The sequence below is a fragment of the Muntiacus reevesi genome, chromosome 4 (genome assembly GCF_963930625.1).
Source record: "Muntiacus reevesi chromosome 4, mMunRee1.1, whole genome shotgun sequence".
Lineage (NCBI taxonomy): Eukaryota > Metazoa > Chordata > Mammalia > Artiodactyla > Cervidae > Muntiacus > Muntiacus reevesi.
Window position 1 is genome coordinate 40,420,548 of NC_089252.1, and position 19,515 is coordinate 40,440,062.

Here is a 19,515-nt window from a genome sequence, read left to right on the forward strand (position 1 = left end):
TAACGTGTATGTGTGTGCACAAGCATGTGTTCACATTTGTGTTACAGAACTACAAAGCATGCAAATACACAAAGTGGTGTGACATGGGTTGTCATGTATCTTCTTGCATAGATACATGCAGATGCATCAGGTGATGGGACCTGAGGGTGTTACAGCCTGTTTGTAAAAACCAGCTTCTTAGAATCATATTGATTATATTCCAGCACCTATACCTGCTCCAGAAAACACACTATCTCCATCTCAACACAAGGCCAAGCATCCTTTAAGGAAGCTTAAAGGCTCAGTAACGGAACTCTGAGTGTTAACCCAGAGATCATCATTTATTGGTTGACAGAAATGGTAGTTAGATCTATTTTGAGATAAAATTTCCCAGGAAGCAGCAACCTAAGTTTTAATTCCCACCCCACCCCACACTGGCTAATGACTGAGAAATAAGAAACTTTTTTTCTCATTTCCTCCCACTTTGTAGCCGCCTGAATCAATACTAATGCAGGATATAGGTGCGAGTCCATGTAGCTTTGCCCTTCACATCAGCAAGCCTCCAGGAACAAGAAAAACCAAGAAAATGCCATCAATACCAACATGAATATGCTAGAAATCATGTTTAAAAAGAGAGGCTGGACAAGAACTTTCTGGAGCTAGAGGTGTCCATCCTCTAGCACTCTCCCGAGAGGTCAGCCAAGAATTCTCCAGAACCTCATTCCCACCCCTCCGTCTACAATCGCAGGGCAGGATGGCTCCAGGAGGACAGGGAGCCATCCAGCCGGGGGCCCAGTAGGGACCTGCCCTCCGCCTTCCTGCTCCACCCAAAGGGGAGGTCTCAGAACAGGGCTGAGCGTGCTCGTGACATCAGCCAGAGCGGCAGAAAAACTGCCAACTCCGAACCACTAACAGGGCCAACTTGTGCAACACAGCAGGCGAGAAGGCACTTTTCTTCCCAGGACTCAAACAGAACATCATCACAGACCTCAGAACAGGGTGGAAACCACACAGGTGAGAAACCACTCACCTACCCAACACTGTTATGTCCTCCAACTATTTTTTTCAACTAAGGAGCAGGTCACGTGAGTTACTGGAAATGCGTCTTTACCTATGACCGGTACCCTGATAACACCCTCATCTGTATTGCCAAGAGAATGTCCTTCCTGAACTATAGATCCATTTACACAATAACCTACCCGACATTTCCCCTTACAGCTACACAGATGCATGGATCTGGATTTCAAACACCAAACTGACACCCACCCTCCCTCCCTCCCCAAGTCAAATCTGACCTTCCTCATGTGGTCCTTACACTGGTGAAACAGTACCTCCACTCACCCAGTCAGTCTCTTTCTCCTTCCACCACGCTGAAGTAGACAGCATTGTCTTTCTCGAACCATCTCTTCTAAAATTCCTCTGCAGTCTCCTTAGTTCAGGTTCTTGTCACTGGCCCTTCCTCTTCCATCGCCCCACCTGCCATCACTCACATACACACACCCACACAAAGGTATGCACTGTGGCCAGGATGATCTTTCTAAAGCATCACTCAGGAACCTCCCTGGAGGTCCAGAGGTTAAGATGTCACCTTCCAATGGAGGGGGTGTGAGTTCAATCCCTGGTTGAGGAGCTAAGATCCCACATGCCTGATGGCCAAAACACTAAACATAAAACAGAAACAATATTGCAACAAATTCAATAAAGACTTTTAAAATAGTCCACATCAAAAAAAGTCTTTAAAGCATCATTCATTCCTATTTCTGCCATTAAAAAAAACAAACACACAAACCCTCAGAGCCTCCTGCTTCTGCTAAATTCAGAACTCCTCTAAGTGATATCCAAGACCTAACAATGCCTGAGTCACTCTCCATGCCCAGCAGCTGTTGGGGTTCCTCAGGCCTTTGGGGGATGACTTTATTCATCAGACACATGTTACTGCAGGAATGTGTTTGTGTGCCTACCCCTCACCTTAGAGGAGGAGCTCCCCAGAGCAGGGGGTGCTACAGCAGTCTTATCTGTGGTTTCCTGGGGCTGACATACGCCCAGAACACAGAAACCCCGTATGATCAACCAAGACTTGTTGAATAACATCAATAAGCTAGGAAGCACTTTCAAAACCATCCTCTCTGATCTGGTCTTCACAACAGCAATTGAGATAAGAAATCACGACCTTTAGGATCTGCAGTGGGACCAGAGTTTACTACTCTGATGCCACCACTCTTCACAGAAGCCCCAAAGCAAATAACAAGGGGAAACTCTGATTTGTTCCCACAGTGGTCAGTGACTTTTAAAAAACATTCTTCACTACTGTTGTTCAGTCGCTAAGTCATGTCAGACTCTTTTGTGACCCCACAGGCTGTAGCCTGCCAGGCTCCTCTGTCCATGGGATTTCCCAAACAAGAATACAGGAGTGAGTTGCCATTTCCTCCTCCAGAAAAAAAAAAAAAAATCTTATTAAGGTATAACTTACATAACTTAAAACTCATTCATTTTTTGTATAATTTTTCAAGTTCTGACAAATGCATTCAGTCCTGTAACTACCACATCTGTCAAGATACAGAGTAGCTCCATCAGCCCCAAAGTCTCCCAGCCACTGGTGACTGCCAATCTATTTTCTTGGAGTTTGACCTTTTCTAGAACATCATTCACATCATCATACGGGCTTGAGAATCTAAGACTGGCTTCTGTCACTCAGCTTCTTTCACTGGAGAATCAGTTGTGTGTGGACCAGCACTATGTACTTTTCACTGCTAATTAATACTCCATCCAGGATCTGCAGTTTGTTGATCCATTTACTAGCTGAAAGACATCTGGGTTTTCCCGAAGCTTGGGGCAATTACAAATAAAGGTACTGAGAACATTTGCTTAGAGATTTTTGTGTGAATATACATTTTCATTCCACTTCAGTAAATTTCCAAAAGTAGGAGTTCTGGGTTGAACAAGTTGTATGTGGCTGACCATCAGATATACCAGCAACTGGTTTTCAAAGTGGCTGCATGACTCTGCATTCCTAGCAGCAATACGTTTGAATTCCAGGGGTTCTGCATCTTCACCAGAAGTTGGGGTCCTTCCTTTCTTCTGTTCTCCCATACTAAGAGATACGGAGCAGTAACTTCATGTTTTTAATGTTCATTTTCCTAGTAACTAATGATGTTAAGTGATTTTCATGCATTTATTTGTCATCTGAGTATCTTCTTTGGTGCAGTGCCTGCTCAAAATTTCTGCCCATCTTTAAAGTTGAGATGTATGTTTTCTTGGTATTGAGTTTTGAGAGTTCTTCATATATTCTGGATGGAAGTCCTTTACCATATATGTGATTTGCAAATATTGTCTTTCAATTTGTGGCTTCACTTTTTAACATCTTATTGGATTTTGAGAAGAAGTTCTTAATTTTGATATAAGTTCAGTTTATCCATATTTTTTCCCCTTTGAATCATTCTTTTGGTGTCATATTTAAGAAATCATTTCTTTTGTCCAAACCAAGGCCTCAAAGATCCTATTTTTTGAAAAGAGTTTTATGGTTTTACATTTTAACTTCAATGATCCACTTTGAGTTAATTTTTATAAAGGGTACAAGGTAAAGATTAAAGCCCTTATTCTTCATATGAATTTTAAAGTGGAATGGATTTAAATATGGGTTTAAATATGAAACCCACATTTTTTTCAGTAACAATTGTGTTTTATCCACAAAACTGCTTTTGCATCTCTGCTGAAAATTGACCATGTATGTGCAGATCTATTTCTGTACCCTCTTGTTCTCTCACTAATGTGTACATCTGTCTTCTCACCAGCAGCAAAGCGGCTCGATTACAGTGGTTTACAGTATTCTGAGCACCTCCTATTCATCTGTTGATGAGATCAGGATCCCTTGCCTCGAGAGAATGAGATGGTTGAATGCACAACACACAACACTAAGCAGATTGGACTGGCAGAGTTTCTTGGTCACAAACACTCCTGACGCTGGGAAGGAGGATGCTGCATGCTCTGAGGGGCTACAGGGGCCGTGGAGTGAGCAGGGCTGTGGGACACATGCTCAGTAACATCAGGAAGGTAGGGCACCCCCTGCTTATCACAGGAAGATGTGATAGACTGGTTGGAATAATTCTTCAATCTACAATGTTTCAGCTCATGAACAACTATCCAGAGTGTGTGTGCAGGAAGCAAAGGACTCCTGAAGCGGAGGCGCTGAGCAGGGGAAGGTGGCGGCTGCGTTCCTCCACGTGTCCACTTTGCTTCTCTGTGGCCTCCCTGCCTGAAACATCACCCTGCTGACCTTGATATTTCATTTCTACTTTCCTGGGTTAATTTTCTTCAGAGCATTATTACAGCTGGAATATTATAAAGCTTACTTATTTTATACATCTCCCACATTACAGAATACGAGCTCTGTAAGGGTTACGATTTCAGTTGCTTTTGTTTTTAAGCTGCTGCAGCCCCAGCAGCTGGAACAATGCTTGGGACACACAGATAACTGATGACTGTTTGTTGGATGGATGGGTGGACTTGAGCTGTGCTTTTAAGACTCTTGACATCCTTGGAGGTTGGGGAGGGGCTACTCCTCTCTCAGTTGATTGAAATAAAGTGTCCATAACGGTTTCATGGAATTCATGTATGAGGTCTTGCGTGACTTGGTGCCTGCGCTGTTTTCAATGGAGAAGTCTTATCATGATCCAGTTCTATGATTCCAGACCAATCCCAACATCTTCACAATAATACCCCTTAGTTTTACTCTACTAGAAACAAAAAGCCTACTTTTCCCAGAAGCACATTCAGGGACTTCAGGCAGCCTATAATTTAAACTAAGTTTTAAGCAACATTGTAAATCAACTATACTTCAATAAGAAAAAATTCTAACAAATGAATAAGCACTATAGCCATAAAAATGTAGACATATTATAGGAAATAAATGTGGTCACTCTGACTTTAAAATATAAATAAAAATACCAACTCTATGAGGACTGTATATTATCGAGTATAAAGTTTACTGGTATAGTTACTAAAACATCATAAATTTTAAAATTACATCATTAAGGAGACTGTTTACTGCTTTGACTCAAAGCCAAGAATAAATAATATTTCCAAGAGTAAAATAAACGCCAGTTACTGTTGACAAGAATGTCTATCTATAATTGAAGCACAGAAAGAAAGCATTGAATATATTTTGTTGACCAAAAAAAGATACAGTTTTGTCCATTTGTCCATTTGTACATTTCACCCTTAAAGGTGAAATGCCTGTTAGTGCATTTCATTAGCCTATTGATTCAAAATGTAAAGTATAAACTAGTGACTTGGCTGTTTTAAATGCAACATGTGTTTTGGTTTGTTTTGCTTTCAAAGTCTTCATGGTGAGATGGTGTGCTCACCTGCATCCAAGTCTATGGAAAGGGTAAATGATCTTATAGAGATATTGTCAGAGACTTCATAGCCTGTCTGGATTCTAAGCTTTCAATTATCCAAAGGCCAGCTCTTAAATAATAACTTATGTTTTGGATGACTTAATGTTTGGGAAGAGGGAAGTGTCACATGCCCAAGTTCATTACCAACATGTTGGAAGATCACATGGAGATAATCCAGGGCAGGTACGGCTAAGGTGCCATGTATGTGACACATCCACCCAGATCTAAAGAATGAAGTCTTCAAATTGATTCTGAAAACTCCCTCACTTTGTCAACTTCTCGTTAACACCTGTGCTTAACAATTCTCTCCCCCATTCCCCATGAGATGTCCAACCAGCTCATCTGGTTGGACAAAACAAAAAAACAAAAAACTGTCTAACTTTATGATTGATTTTGCTTAATTAGGTTTTTATGGATCAAGAGTGTGTCTGTTTTTGTTTCTTTTCATCGTGAAAATTAAGGTGGTTTTTGGAGAAGACTCTAGAGTCTGAAAAACCAAAATACAAGTAGAAAATGTACGTTTTGGAGGACTTCAAAATGCAGATGCTAAACTGCCTGAACTGCCACATATTGACATGTTCAACCACCTTCATTTCACAGTAAGACATAAACTAAGTGTATATCTCAATACCAAGGCACAAATTGATAAATAAACTTCTGCTAAAGGAAGTTAAAATACCATACATTTTGGAAGCCAGATCACACTTAATTTATAGGTGTTTTTATCCATCCTTCTTCCACAAATTGTGACAATGTCAAGAAGGACTGCCATCTATTTTGAGGATACAGAAGATAAATGTAGAAAAAACTTGAATGTCTTCCTTATTGTTCTCTAGTATAATCAGTTAATAAGGAAAACCACCTTTAATGTTTTCTGGATGTTATGCACCAAGGCAAGACCTTGCATTAAATTTTATATGTATTTGCTGAAATTCTTCAATAGACTCTCAGCAGAGACACAGAAATGTGTCTTTTACTTCATAGAGTCAAAATTACTGTTTTAAGGGCTGTTAGGAATCTCATAGTAAACAGATTCTTTCCAGGGACTTGTTGTTGTTGTTGTTGTTGTTGTTGAGTCACTAAGTTGTGTCCGACTGTTTGTGACCCCATGGACTGCAGCACGCCAGGCTTCCCCATCCTTCACTATCTCCCAGAACTTGCTCAAATTCCTGTGTGTTGAGTCAGGGATGCCATCCAACCATCTCATCCTCTGCTGCTCCCTTCTCCTTTTTAAAACTTGATAGGAGGAATATTCTTGAGTATGTGTGTATCCCCAGAGCCAATTCTAATCTTCAGAGTTCATGAGATGATAGAGGTGAATGCATTTCATGATAGAAGAGCACTTTCATGGTTGTCACAAGAAACAGCTATATCTTCAGGTATCTACTTCCACATCACTTCCTCCAGGAAGCCTCCCATCCTAGGCCAGACTAGGTACCTATTAAGTATATTTCCACTGATCTTTCTACATCCTCAATATCAGTGCTATATCCAACTCTGCTGGTTGTGGTCATTCATCTGTCGGCCCCCACCTCACACCAGTGGACTATAAGGTCTGTGAAGGCAGGACTGTGATGTCCATAGGCTACCATGAATGTACATAGTAGGCATTTAATTAAAAGTTACCACATAAATTAATATATGACAAGACTGTGGGATTATAAATTACCTGAATTATTTAAGATTAATTTTCTTTGCAGTTGTTGTAGAGGCTACTTTATGGAGAAACATTTTCAAAGTTAACAATGCAAGATATCATTGTTACAATTTAAATATGACATTCATTCGGATTTCTCAATTAGGAAAATAAATACAGTTCGGACAGTAAAGAATTCACTTGCCAATGCAGGAGATGCAGGTTTGATCCCTGGGTTGGGAAGATAAACTGAAAAAGGAAATAGCAACCCACTTCATTATTCTTGCCTGGAAAATCCCATGGACAGAGGAGCCTGGAGGGCTACAGTCCATGGGGTCAAAAAGAATCGGACATAACTTAGAAACTAAACAACAACAATAATATTTTTTGAGGAGTAAAATAAAATTAACATGAGATTGCAATGAAAATATCCTCCAAATTCTGCAAAACTAAAAAGAAGGAAATATGTGCACTCACTTCTGATCATGGTGGTTTACATGTCATAAGTCCTTTAATTTGATTATCACCCATTGGCTAGTGGGGAAGAGGAAGAAACTACCACATAAGAACCCTGGCAAACCAGCTGTCCACCCATCTTCCCCTGCACTGCTTCTTAAAATGCTTTTGGGGTCTTGGAGAATGATCACTCATTTAAAAATTAGAGATGATAAACTAAATAACAATGCAAGGTAATGAAAGAAAAGCATTTGAAACCATAATTATCAACATGCAATATTTAAAACATCCATCTACAATAAAAGTAACATTTTATAGTAATATCAACTCTAATACTGTGGCCACCTGACGTGACGAGCCAACTCATTGGAAAAGACCCTGATGCTGGGAAAGATTGAGGGCAGGAGGAGAAGGGGGCGACAGAGGATGAGGTGGCTGGAAGGCATCACTGACTCAATGGACATGAGTTTGAGCAAACTCTGGGAGATAGTGAAGGGAAACCTGGCATGCTTCAGTCCATGGAGTCACAAAGAATTGGACATAACTAAGGGACTGAACGACAACAAACAATAATAGTAATATCTCTAGTATTTTATTCACTATATACTCATGTCCTACAATAGGAATCTTAGGAAATGTTTAAATGTCTCTAAACATTAACATAAGAGATAAATTATGCTAGCAACTTCTTTGCCAGTCTTCTATGTCCCTCAAATATATTTTCAATACATGAAATCAAGAGGAATTTTCTGAATCCAACATTCTGTTTATAGGAAAAATGTTTTTTTATTTATGAGTCCACATGCCTAGGTCCTACAATACACACCTATTCAATGAGTCTAAAGAATAACTAAACTGTCTTACAATTACTACTTCCTAGAATGTCATGACTGTTTTTGGCCCAGCTATACTCCTTGATGCCCTTGAACTACCCTTCCATCACACCAGGCGTTTGGAAACACACAATTACAGCTTTAGGTTGCCCATCTATAATTTTGAGGTTGAGTTTACTCCCATACCACACAGACTAGCCTTAGAGCTTTTATGGTAAATAATTTACACTAGAAATGCTGCATCATGAAATTGAGGGTAGGGAAATTATTATTTAAGCAAACACAATCGATCCCAAGTCATCTTGAATTTCCCGGATCTTGCAGCCAGCTCGGAGGGTGTGGGTGGGAGCAGAGGGGCCTGAGGAGACTGGCCGGGGCATCATTCACTGCGGACCTCTCTCCCCACCCACCCAGGTATCCACCAGACCTACCCACCCACCTATCCCGCCTCCTCTCCCCTCCTCGCTGCTTCTAAGGCCAGCTCTGTCTTCCATGTTTATACTCCCAATGTCCCCAAATCCAAGTGGAAACCTGAGTTTCCCTTTGCACCAGGTGACTTTATTTGATGGATCATTTTTAGAAAGAAATAAAAGCCTTCAAGTGGACATGTCTTTCTCCTACTTCCTCAGGAACTGAAAAGAAGGGAGATGGTAACCACTACAGAGTAAGATGTACAGTGTGCATCTGGGGCAGGGAGTCGGGCTGGACAGGGAGAGGATGTCCCCGCCCTGGAGCTGCACTCACAGGCCCAGAAGATGAGAACCCACCCATGGAAAAGTGATCCCCAAACAACAAAGTCGTCTGATTTTATCTCTGTCACCTTTCCGCCAAGTTTCACCCACAGGACTGTGTATAATTTGTGTACAATTTGGTTTTGGGTTATTTCTGCCCCTCTAATAATGACAGCAACTTTAACAATAGCAGTAATAATAGTTGATAGTCCCTGACCACTTGTGGGGCAGGCGCTGTACTCAAGTGCACGGCCCGTGTTTGTGAACCTCACGGCCACCCAGTGAGATGGTGACCACATCACCTTCATTTCACAGTCCAGGAGACTCAGGCACAAAGAAAAACAACTTTCCCACAGTCCCCCGAGGTCCTAAGTTCACACATATAGCAGATAGTATAAAAATTTTCATTAAAAATGTTTCTCCAGTAAAATGAGATACTATCCTGGAAGAAATGCTAATAAATGATAAAAGCAGACAGCCATCACTGCAAGTGAACCAGGACACCAAGCAGCCCTGGCCTGCAAGACTTTCACCCTGATGGGGTCTCTTCCCCACAGTGTTACCCACCCCTATTCATCCCCCCTGCCTGGGTCTAGCTCTGGCCAGTAAAAACTAATTGTGTCCATCATTCTAGGAGCATGGACTCATCTGTAGCAGGTCATCAGAGTTCTCTTTCAGCATGCTGTCCACCAAGATCTACCGATCACAGGTCAGGCCCAGACTGAGGGGCCTTTGCCCCGCTGCTGCACATCACACTCCTCTCAGTGGGCACATTGGTCCATGTGCAGTGAGTTAAAAAGCAATCTGCCTCCATTATCAGGGGCTGCGGGAAATACCACTTAAGGCTAATTTCTCTAATAATATATGCGAGCGGAAGGTGTGCATACAATCCAGAAGCTTTTAAACTACTTCCCTTAAGAGAAAATCAGCGAGTGGTCCTCACGACGGCACAGAGGGCCAGGAGAAAGCTGACAACCTGGTCCAGGTTTTTGCTTTCATTGTTGTATCTTGGGGCAGATCCTGCTTTCAGGAGCTGGCAGAGGAGAGGAGCATGACAGGGCCAAGAGGAAGCTGATGCTGCCAGATGCTGCCCTCCAGAGCCCCCCGGTCAGGACTCACAAGGATGCAGGCAGCAGAAAGGGGCCAGAAAACGGCTCTCAGAGCAAGGGAGGCCAGTGTCCTTTCGAGTATTTTGTCTCTCGTTTCATAAGCATCAGCTCTTGCTTCCACAGTACCATGTCCAGTGAAGACATAAAGAGGAAGATAAAGAAATGGACTTAATTTTAGGAGGATGGACCCGCCAGGTGACTCAGTAAACCTCAGGCCCTGTCTCTGACCAGCAAGACTTAGGATGTACCAAGTGGGGATGGAGGTTCCACAGACAAGTCAGTGTGGGTTCCAGGAAACAGGGCACCCAGGGGATGCTACTCACTCACTCCATGCTCACCCCATGTCATCAGGATAGGATGCTCGCCTCCCAGACCCACGACTGGCCCTGGGTGCTTCCATCATCTGCTGAGGTTTCAGATGCTGGGTCACAGCATTGGGACCCTCGTGCTTTGAGGATTGAAGGGCAGTAGGAGAAAGTACCTCTGAGGTCTAGAATAACCTCTTGGTCAGTGGATTCCAAGCTCTTAGGATGAGAAAAGTTGGAACCCTAGGTGCCCCTCCCTCCACAGGAGAAGAAAGCAGCTGATCTGAGAGGACTGACCCTCAGGGTAAAACAGATTTAACAATGAACCCAGCAACTGAAAGAAGCAAAAAAAAAATATGCAATTCATTATGAGGACAAATCTCCAAAGAAGAGAAAATCATGGACTGAACACCAGAAGCTCTTACTTAAACCCTTTGAAATTGCACTAATCCAGAGTCTTAGGAAGTACAATGGGCTTCCCTGGTGGCTCAGATGGTAAAGAATCTGCCTGCCAGTGTGGGAGAGCCGGGTTCAATCCCTGGGTTGGCAAGATCCCCTGGAGAAGGGAATGGCCGCCAACTCCAGTATGCTTGTCTGGAGAATCCCATGGATAGAGGAGCCTAGCGGGCTACATTCCATGGGGTTGCAAAGAGTCGGACATGACTAAGTGACCAAGCTTGCACACGTGCAGAAAGTACAGTGAAGAAAATAATCCCAAACTGGTGAAAAACAAGGGAGTTCCACAACAAGGAGCAGAGAGATCAGAAAAGATCGTGGCTCGCACGGCAGTGGCTCTGGCCACTCTCTCGACCTCTCAGCTGGGCTCTCCATCTCCATCCTCAAAGCCACCTTCTGCCCCATCTCCACCCCTCCTCACCCCACCTCAGCTGCACATTCAGACTGGGAGCTACAAGTTCCCAGAGAAGAGAGATCATGGGTGGCCCCGCTCTGCAGAGGCGAGACTCGGCCATCAGACTGGCCTCTGTGCAGGAACAAGCTGGTCCCCATCTCCAGACGGATCCAGCCCGGAAGAGGGCGGCCACTCACCTGCTGAGGCCCAACCTGCAAGGTCAGGTCGGCTCTAAATTGAATGGGACGGTGTGCGCGGAGTGCCCTGTGCAAAGAATACTGCAGCCCATTTGTAACAAGGAGAAAGGAGGCGTTAATTAGAAGAGGGATACAATGACAGGAGGGGCTCTATTCAGAGTAGCCGTCATCACCGCAAAGCGTCCCTTCACAGTCCGGACAGCAAACGTTTCTTTCAATCAACAGCCTGCTTCAGCACAGCCCCTGCATCATCCAGACGGGACCTGCATCTCCCCCCGCCACCCCTGCTTCCCAACCCCCAGGTCCATCACCGAGGCAGACAGACTGCTTCTACAGGCTCTGGCAGGACATGACTGAAACAGTCCAGTTTTGATGGAATGAAAATATTTTAGTAAGCTGCACAACACGTGTCTGAGGAGAATTTACAGAGGTGCCGCCCGCCGCTCCCTCCCCCCACGATTTCCTCACTTACCTGGAAGTGAAGGGTCCCCCTTCTGCACAATGGCATCTTTAACAAACCCGCCAGCCGCCAAACCCTAACTGGGCTGGTCTGAAACAACCTTTACTGCTGCCAGTGGCTGTTCACAGGGCTCTTGGGGGAGAGAACTTCCAATGGCTGGATATTTATAAAGGCTACCGTTGTCACCAGACTCACAGCTCAGATTCCTGAGGGATCCTGGGAGCTTTTGCCATAACGAGGTTGAGGGCATATGAGTGTCAGGCAGGGAGAGGAGCTGTTAGAACACCAAATTAAACACGTACAAATGAGCACTCAGTGGTTTGGAGCCTGAAGACCACTTGAGTGAGATGGGGAACCCGACATGTCTGGGTTCCTTCATTTTAATTTGACAAAGTCTGGCACACAGAGGATGCATTCAGACGGCACAGGCACTCTCTGCCTTTTCATTTGAAGTTTTGCTACTTTACATCTACGGATGCCAAAAGAAGGCGGAACATCAAATGTGGGATATCAAAACAGCGGAGTTCGTGTTTACAGCTCGGATGGTGTAATCGAAACTGCAAATGCTAGAGAAACAATAACACGAATAAGGTGAAGTCAGCCCCAAATGAAAAGTCAGTGTTTCCATTACCACGGGGACAGGGTTTTTCAAGAGTTTATATAACTTGATCATTAAAAAATGCTCCAGGCTGAAAACCTGGTCTGTGTCAACCTTGGACTAAACTAGTTTGCAAGGCTCTGAAGTTTGTTTGCTCTCCTCTTTCATCCCTTTTCAAGAATGTATGATTTTTAAACACTGCACATGAAGCTGAACAAAAAAACTCTGTAGACTTGGTGCACCGATGCTTTGCAGCATCGCTGGTTTTTAGGAGACACTGGTGATTTCTCTTTGTAGACTCACTCTCAAGGTGCCCATGGGGCTCACATCCCTTTCTAACTCATTCTTTTTGGGTCTCCTGCCTCGGTGGTGACTTCCTCAAAAATGCCAGAACTTCACATTGGAGCACCCACTTTTGTGGAAATAAGCTTCAAAGTAGAATTTAACTTGTTAGGAATAAAGTTTACTGTTAGATTTCTATTATATTGACATGGGTGGAAGAGAATAGAGTTTTTATATGAGATATCACAAAGGAAAGAAGGACAGTATGACAGATTTGGACATGTTTAAGACACATCTCTGTGAAGAGTAACAGCAGAAAGCACTGCGCATGAATAGAATGATCCCTAGAAATATACTGTGTCTGGAAGCCCACATATTCAGCTGTGAGGTTAGGAAAGGCAGGTCTGACTCTCCAAGACTGTGCTGCAGGGAATGGCCAGTAAGAGATATGTCAAGAGGACAGATCTGACTGGTCTCTACTTTCACCACTGAGCAAGGTAGCCCAGGACACCAACATAGGTTCCATCCAAAGGGTCTAAGTTATGTGGACTCTGGCCTGGGAAGAAGGGGAAAACACGAGTACAAGCTTCTGTGTGTGAACATGTGTGAACATGTGAACAGGTGTGTGTGATATGTGGTGTGTGTGTGGTATATGTGTGGTGTGTGTGTGTGTGATGTGTGTGTGATCTATGTGTGTGGTGTGTGTGCTTTGTGTGTGGCATGTATATGTGTGTGATGTGTGTGTGGTATGCATGTGAGATGTGTGATGTGGGGGGGGTGCGTGTGTGTGTGGTATGTGTGTGGGGGGTGTGTAATGTGTGTGTGTGATCTATGTGCATGTTGTGTGTGTGTGATGTGTGATGTGTGTGTACACGATGTGTGATGTGTGTGTGCATGATGTGCGCTATGTGTGTGATCTGTGTATGTGTGGGGTGTGTGTGTGGTGTGGATCTCTATGTGTGTGATCTGTGTGTGTGATTTTTGTGTATGTGTGATGTCCGATCTCTATGTGTGTGATCTGTGTGTGTGATCTGTGTGTGTGTGTGTGATGTGTGTGTACACGATGTGTGCTATGTGTGTGACCTGTGTATGTGTGGGGTGTGTGTGTGATGTCCTATCTCTATGTGTGTGATCTCTGTGTGTGTGTGTGTGTGTGATGTATGATGTGTGTGTGTGCTTTAAGTCTGTGTGTCTTTCTGTCTCTATCTATACCTTATAGGAGAGGCTCTTCCACATACAGTAAATTCATTTGTAAATGTGAAAAATGGAATACAGTCTTAGCATTTCACATTTCATTTTTGTTTTGACCTTTGTAGAACTGTTGCAAATACTATTTTGAATAAAAATAGAAAGACCTAGACTTTGGACCAGAGAATATTACGTGTTCACATCCTAATCTAGATACCCTTCAGCACAGTCTGTCTACAACATCACTCAGCACCAAACGGCATTTGCAGACACAGGCAAGCTATATATTTGTAAACTCAAGTTTGAAAAACCTGATCAGTTGTGATATATCTTGTAACTAAATGCTTTCAGTGATAAAGATAACTTATTATTTATGCATCCTTTTTTAAAACAAAGAGATATTTTACTTTCCACATTGCCATGGTATGAGTTATTACTCAAGAGAAAGAAAATAAAATGTTGATGTCAAAACATTATATATACAGAATATATAACATTATATAATTGGATTATGGAATCTCATCTGGATGCAAAATATCAAATAATTTTTCCATGTTCTTCCTCTCACACCTACCTTTTTTGCTTCAAATTCAGCTTTTATTGTGGGGAAGGTAGCAAGCTGTTCAGAAAATACTTACAGTTAAAAAATCCCTCCTTCTGGCTCTGGGAATGCCTGCTTAAGACCTACCCAAAGGATTTTTGATTCAGGAACAGGAAAAAATATCACTGCTAACATTTCTACTAAGTTCAAAAAGACCTGAATCTGGCCAAGTGTAATAAATGCTTCCTATCATATTAATAATACAACTAAAGTACCATTATTTAAACATTGTATTTTATCAAGTTTTCAATAATGATGTGACTTTCATCAGACATTAAAACCACATTGTAACAATGAAATATTATTCAGCCACAAAAAGGAATGAAGTCCTAACATAGGCTACAACATAGATGAACCTTGAAAACATTACGTTGAGTAAAAGAAGTCAAACACAGACATCATGTAATTCTGTTTGGATGAAATGCCCAGAGCAGGTAAATCTACTAGAGTCAGAAGGTAAACCAGTGGTTGCCTAGGAATGCATGGAGAGGTAAAGAAGGATGTAAAGTGTTCATGGGTGCAGGGTTTCTTCTTGGGGTGATGAGAGGTTTCTGGAATTAGTAATAATGGGTGCACATCCTAAAAACCACTTAGTTGCATTCCTTAAATGGGTGAATTTTACAGCATATGAGTTCTAGGTCTTTTTTAAAACATATCAATTCATAGATCTTAAACAAAGGATCACCTTGATAGGCGTTATTATCCAAGGACCTGGACACTTCATAAAATGGCCAAAATGAACACTAACTTAGCTCTGTGAAGTTTAGCTCTCTGAAAGCTATGCAGTGAGAGATACTGAATAATCTATAACTCTGGATTTTACTAAAGAATCTCTCACTACATTTATGCTAATATTCTTTGATCCATGAATAATTTTAATCTCTTTTTATTTTACTGGGAAGGGTGGGTTTACTTCTTTTATTTGTGCTTGCACTTATGAAAGATCAGGAAATTTCAAACCCACAAACGAGTTCCTCAGTGAAAAACTGACAACTTAAAACTATTAATTTAGTCTTTTCCAAATATCTCAGCATTTCTTCAGGTTTAACTTAAAACATATGGATTGTATTCCATCTCTTTGAAATCCTTATTTTTTTTCCAAATGACAAACACATCCTATAAAAACAGGAGTAGAATTTATCTGATAGTAGATTAATTTTAGAAAAATGATACTACCTAGATAATGCATATATGTGTTGACTTTTTCAGATCAAAACCTTAAAATATAACCTGTGTAAGATATATCATTTCATTATGAATAGCAAAAAGTAATCCCAGTTTGAAAAAGAAACCGTCATTCACTTTTTCCCCATAAAGATGAGCGAAACCTTACATTATGCTTTAGAAGTGGATTGAGGTCACTGTTGTATAATGTTATTTAACTTTTATACTCTTATTTATCCTGGTACATACTGTACCTGTCTCATCTCACTAGCTGTAATGAAAGGTCTAGGGTCTATAAGTAAATCTCAATTTTTTTTCAGACTATACCCAGACATAGTGTGTTACATACAGATTGGAGTCTAGTAGCTAATATGTGTTGAAGATGCATTAATTAAGTTATTCACATTACCCCACTGTCAAGGCACATGAATTTCTTTGTACATATTTATAATGCGTGAGGTTGACAAAAGGCCAAAAACTGCCACCGTTGGTTTTTTTTTTATGTAATCATTGCCTAGATTTCTATGAGTGTCACAACACATAGCGTTGTTAGGCACGTTCGCAGCATGATAAAAAGGCCCCATCATACTCACAGTTGTAACCAGGTGCGATGCGGTGCTGTGCCTCCAGACTCGCCAACGTGATGTGGAAAATGATGTGCAGCAACAGGAAGGAGAGACTGGTGAAGCACAGAGACTTTAACAGCCGTCCCGTGTGTCCTGGGGAGGAGAGCACGGAGGCGTGAGTAAAGCTAGGACGACCACACTCATTCTGACCTTCCCACAAGTTCACACAGAAGATGTGTCTACATAATCTGTTCTATGGGCTTCCCTGGTGGCTCAGACGGTAAAGACTCCGCCTGAAATGTGGAGACCTGGGTTTGATCCCTAGGTTGGGAAGATCCCCTGGAGAAGGGCATGGAAACCCACTCCAGTGTTCTTGCCTGGAGAATTCCCATGGACAGAGGAGCCTGGTGGGCTGCAGGCCATGGGGTAGCAGAGTCAGACACGACTCAGCAATTAAGCACAGCACAGCAATCTGTTCTATAGAATGACTCAAAAGTACATGAAATGTAATAGTGACTCTCTTAATTATTAGTTTAAAGCTAAAAGCAACTTATTACCTTTATAAAATTATATGATTAACACTGATTAAAAATGTGTTTATCACAGGATGCTTGCTCGCATGTTTGCGTGCCCAGTCGTGTCTGACTCTTTGAGACCCCATGGACCGAAGCCTGCTAGGCTTCTCTGTCCGTGGGATTATCCTGGCATGAATACTGAAGTGGGTTACTGTTTTCTACTCCAGGGGATCTTCCCGACCCAGGGATTTGAACCTCATCTCCTGTAGCTCTGGCATTGGCAAGGGGATTCTTTATCACTGCACCCCTGGGAAGCCGTTATCATAGGATATGTTACCACAAAATGGAAACACTAAAAATCCTCTGGTACAGAAAGCTTTATAACGGAGTTCTGCCAACTTTGAAGGAACAGATAATCCCTATCTTATAAAAGTAGTTCCAGAGAGTAGAAAAAGAAGGAAAGTTGCCTAAAACATTTTACAATTTAGAGTAAGTTTATTTTCAAAATTAAATAAGGCTAGAAAAGTGAAGGAAATTATAAGGCCATTTTACTTATGAATATAGACACAAATTATTTGAAAACAGTATTTGCTCACCAGCTGAAATAGCAAAGTAAAATACAACACTAAGTGAACTGTCAGACAAAGACAAACATCATATGACATCACTTATATGTGGAACCTAAAATTTTAAAAATGATACAAATGAACTTATTTACAAAACAGAAACAGACACAGATTTAGAGAATGAATTTATGGTTACTAGGGAGAAGCAGGGTGGTGGGCAAGATAGTTAGGAGTTTGGGATCAACATGTACAGAGATAAACAAGAAGGACCCATTGTAAAAAAATTTTTTAAAGGTAAAGTTCAAGTCAAATATATAGACAGTAAAAAGGAATCTGAAATTAAACAAATACAATACATCAAAAGAAGCTTTGTTGCAGAAAAACAAAAGTGGCTTAATAGTAACAAATCTGTAATGTTGACTCATACACTTGTTGGCTGATTTGATGATCTTATTAATGGATACACAGGAGAATTTTATTAAGTTCAAAATCTGTTTCTGACAATATAATACTCTGAAGACTGGGAATAGGAGGAAATGGCCTTAAGATAATAAAGAATTTATACCATAACTAAAGCAAATATCTTGTTTCTGGTGGAATTGTGGACATAGTTGTATTAATATCAGAGAATCACCAAGGACACCTGAAATCATCATCACTTATATCACTAGGTATACTGGCCAGTGTTGTAAGATAAGAAAAAGAAAGAAGAGTTGTAATAACTAGAATTATTTGCCAGTAATGTGATCAAATGGAATCATTTGCAGATGACCTTATCATCAATATAGGATGTCAAACTTAATCCACAGACCAATTATTAGAAAAAATACACAAAAATGATTCAGATGCAACATCATCTTGCAAAAGTAAGTACAGCTCCTCTGTGTTGGCAATAATCAAATAGAAAGCAAGATACAGCATAACTTAGCAAACAAAACTATATCGTAATGGCTTTGTCAAGGTGTCAGTATAATCTAACACTGATCAAATGTCGCTGTGAGTTTACAGATACTGCTAAAGTCTGTAATGAACTGACTTTAACATGCTTTTCATTGATCTGGGTGGGTCCATTCAATCAGTTGTAAGTCCTGAAAAGAACATATAATTGGCCTTAAAGTTGAAGCTTAAAGGTCTAAACTGTTATAAATATAACTAAAATACTTCATTTTGTCTCATTTTTTATTTTCAAGTCTAGTTAAGGGTCTGTCAATTCTGCTGAACTTTTCAAAGAACCAACTTTTGGTTTTGCTGATTCTCACTATGGTTTTTCCAGTCTCTGTTCCATTTAGCTCTGTTCTCATCTTTATTTCTTCCTTCCTATTGCTGGTTTGAGGTTTAATTTGCCCTTCTCCTTTCCACTCCTTAAGGTGTAAATCTAGGTTATTGATTTAAGATCATTCTATTTTTTAAATATAGTTGTTTACAGCTATAAATTCCCCTGTGAACACTGCTTTTGTGTATCCAGTAAGTTTTAGCATGTTATGTTTTGTTTCCATATATATGTATGGATTACTCTCTTCATACCATTTAAATTTTTTTAATATATTTATTTAAGGCTGAGCTGAGTCTTCATTGCTTTGTGTTGGCTTACTCTAGTTGCAGTAAGTGGGGGGCTACTCTTCACAGTGCGTGGGCTTCTCATTCTGGTGGCTTCTCTTGTTGCAGAGCACAGGTGTGGTTTTCAGTACATAGGCTTGGTAGTTGTGGCCCACAGGCTCTAGAGCTCAAGCTCAGTAGCTGTGGCGCACGGGCTTAGTTGTTCTATGATATATGGAATCTTCCCTGACCAGGGATCAAACCTGTCCTCTTCATTGGCAGACAGAGTCTTAACCACTGCACCACTGTAGAAATCCTTTAAATAATCTTAAATTTCCCTTGTAGTTATCTCTTGGACCTGCTGGTGTTTAAGAATGTATTGTTTAATTTCCATAGACCTGTGAATTTTCCAATTTTCCTTCTGTTATTTATTTCTTAGTTTCATTCTATTGTACTTTGAGAAGATACTTTATATGCTTTCAGTCTTTTTAAATTTCATGAGAATTTTTTCATGATCTAACATATGCTCCACCCTGGAGCATATTTC

The 19,515-nt window shown here is 41.3% G+C and overlaps 1 protein-coding gene across 3 annotated transcripts in view; it reads right to left on the bottom strand.

The window, feature by feature from the left end:
• Positions 1-19,515, bottom strand: part of PIEZO2 (piezo type mechanosensitive ion channel component 2) — a 246,335-nt gene that overhangs the window by 146,655 nt on the left and 80,165 nt on the right. For all 3 annotated transcript variants that reach the window (XR_010662900.1, XM_065932593.1, XM_065932591.1), the window contains exon 3: positions 16,379-16,504. Coding sequence is in view for 2 of the 3 variants with exons in the window: in XM_065932593.1 (XP_065788665.1) it covers positions 16,379-16,504 (126 nt within the window). In the remaining variant the exon portion in view is untranslated. The remainder of the gene's footprint in view (positions 1-16,378; positions 16,505-19,515) is intronic.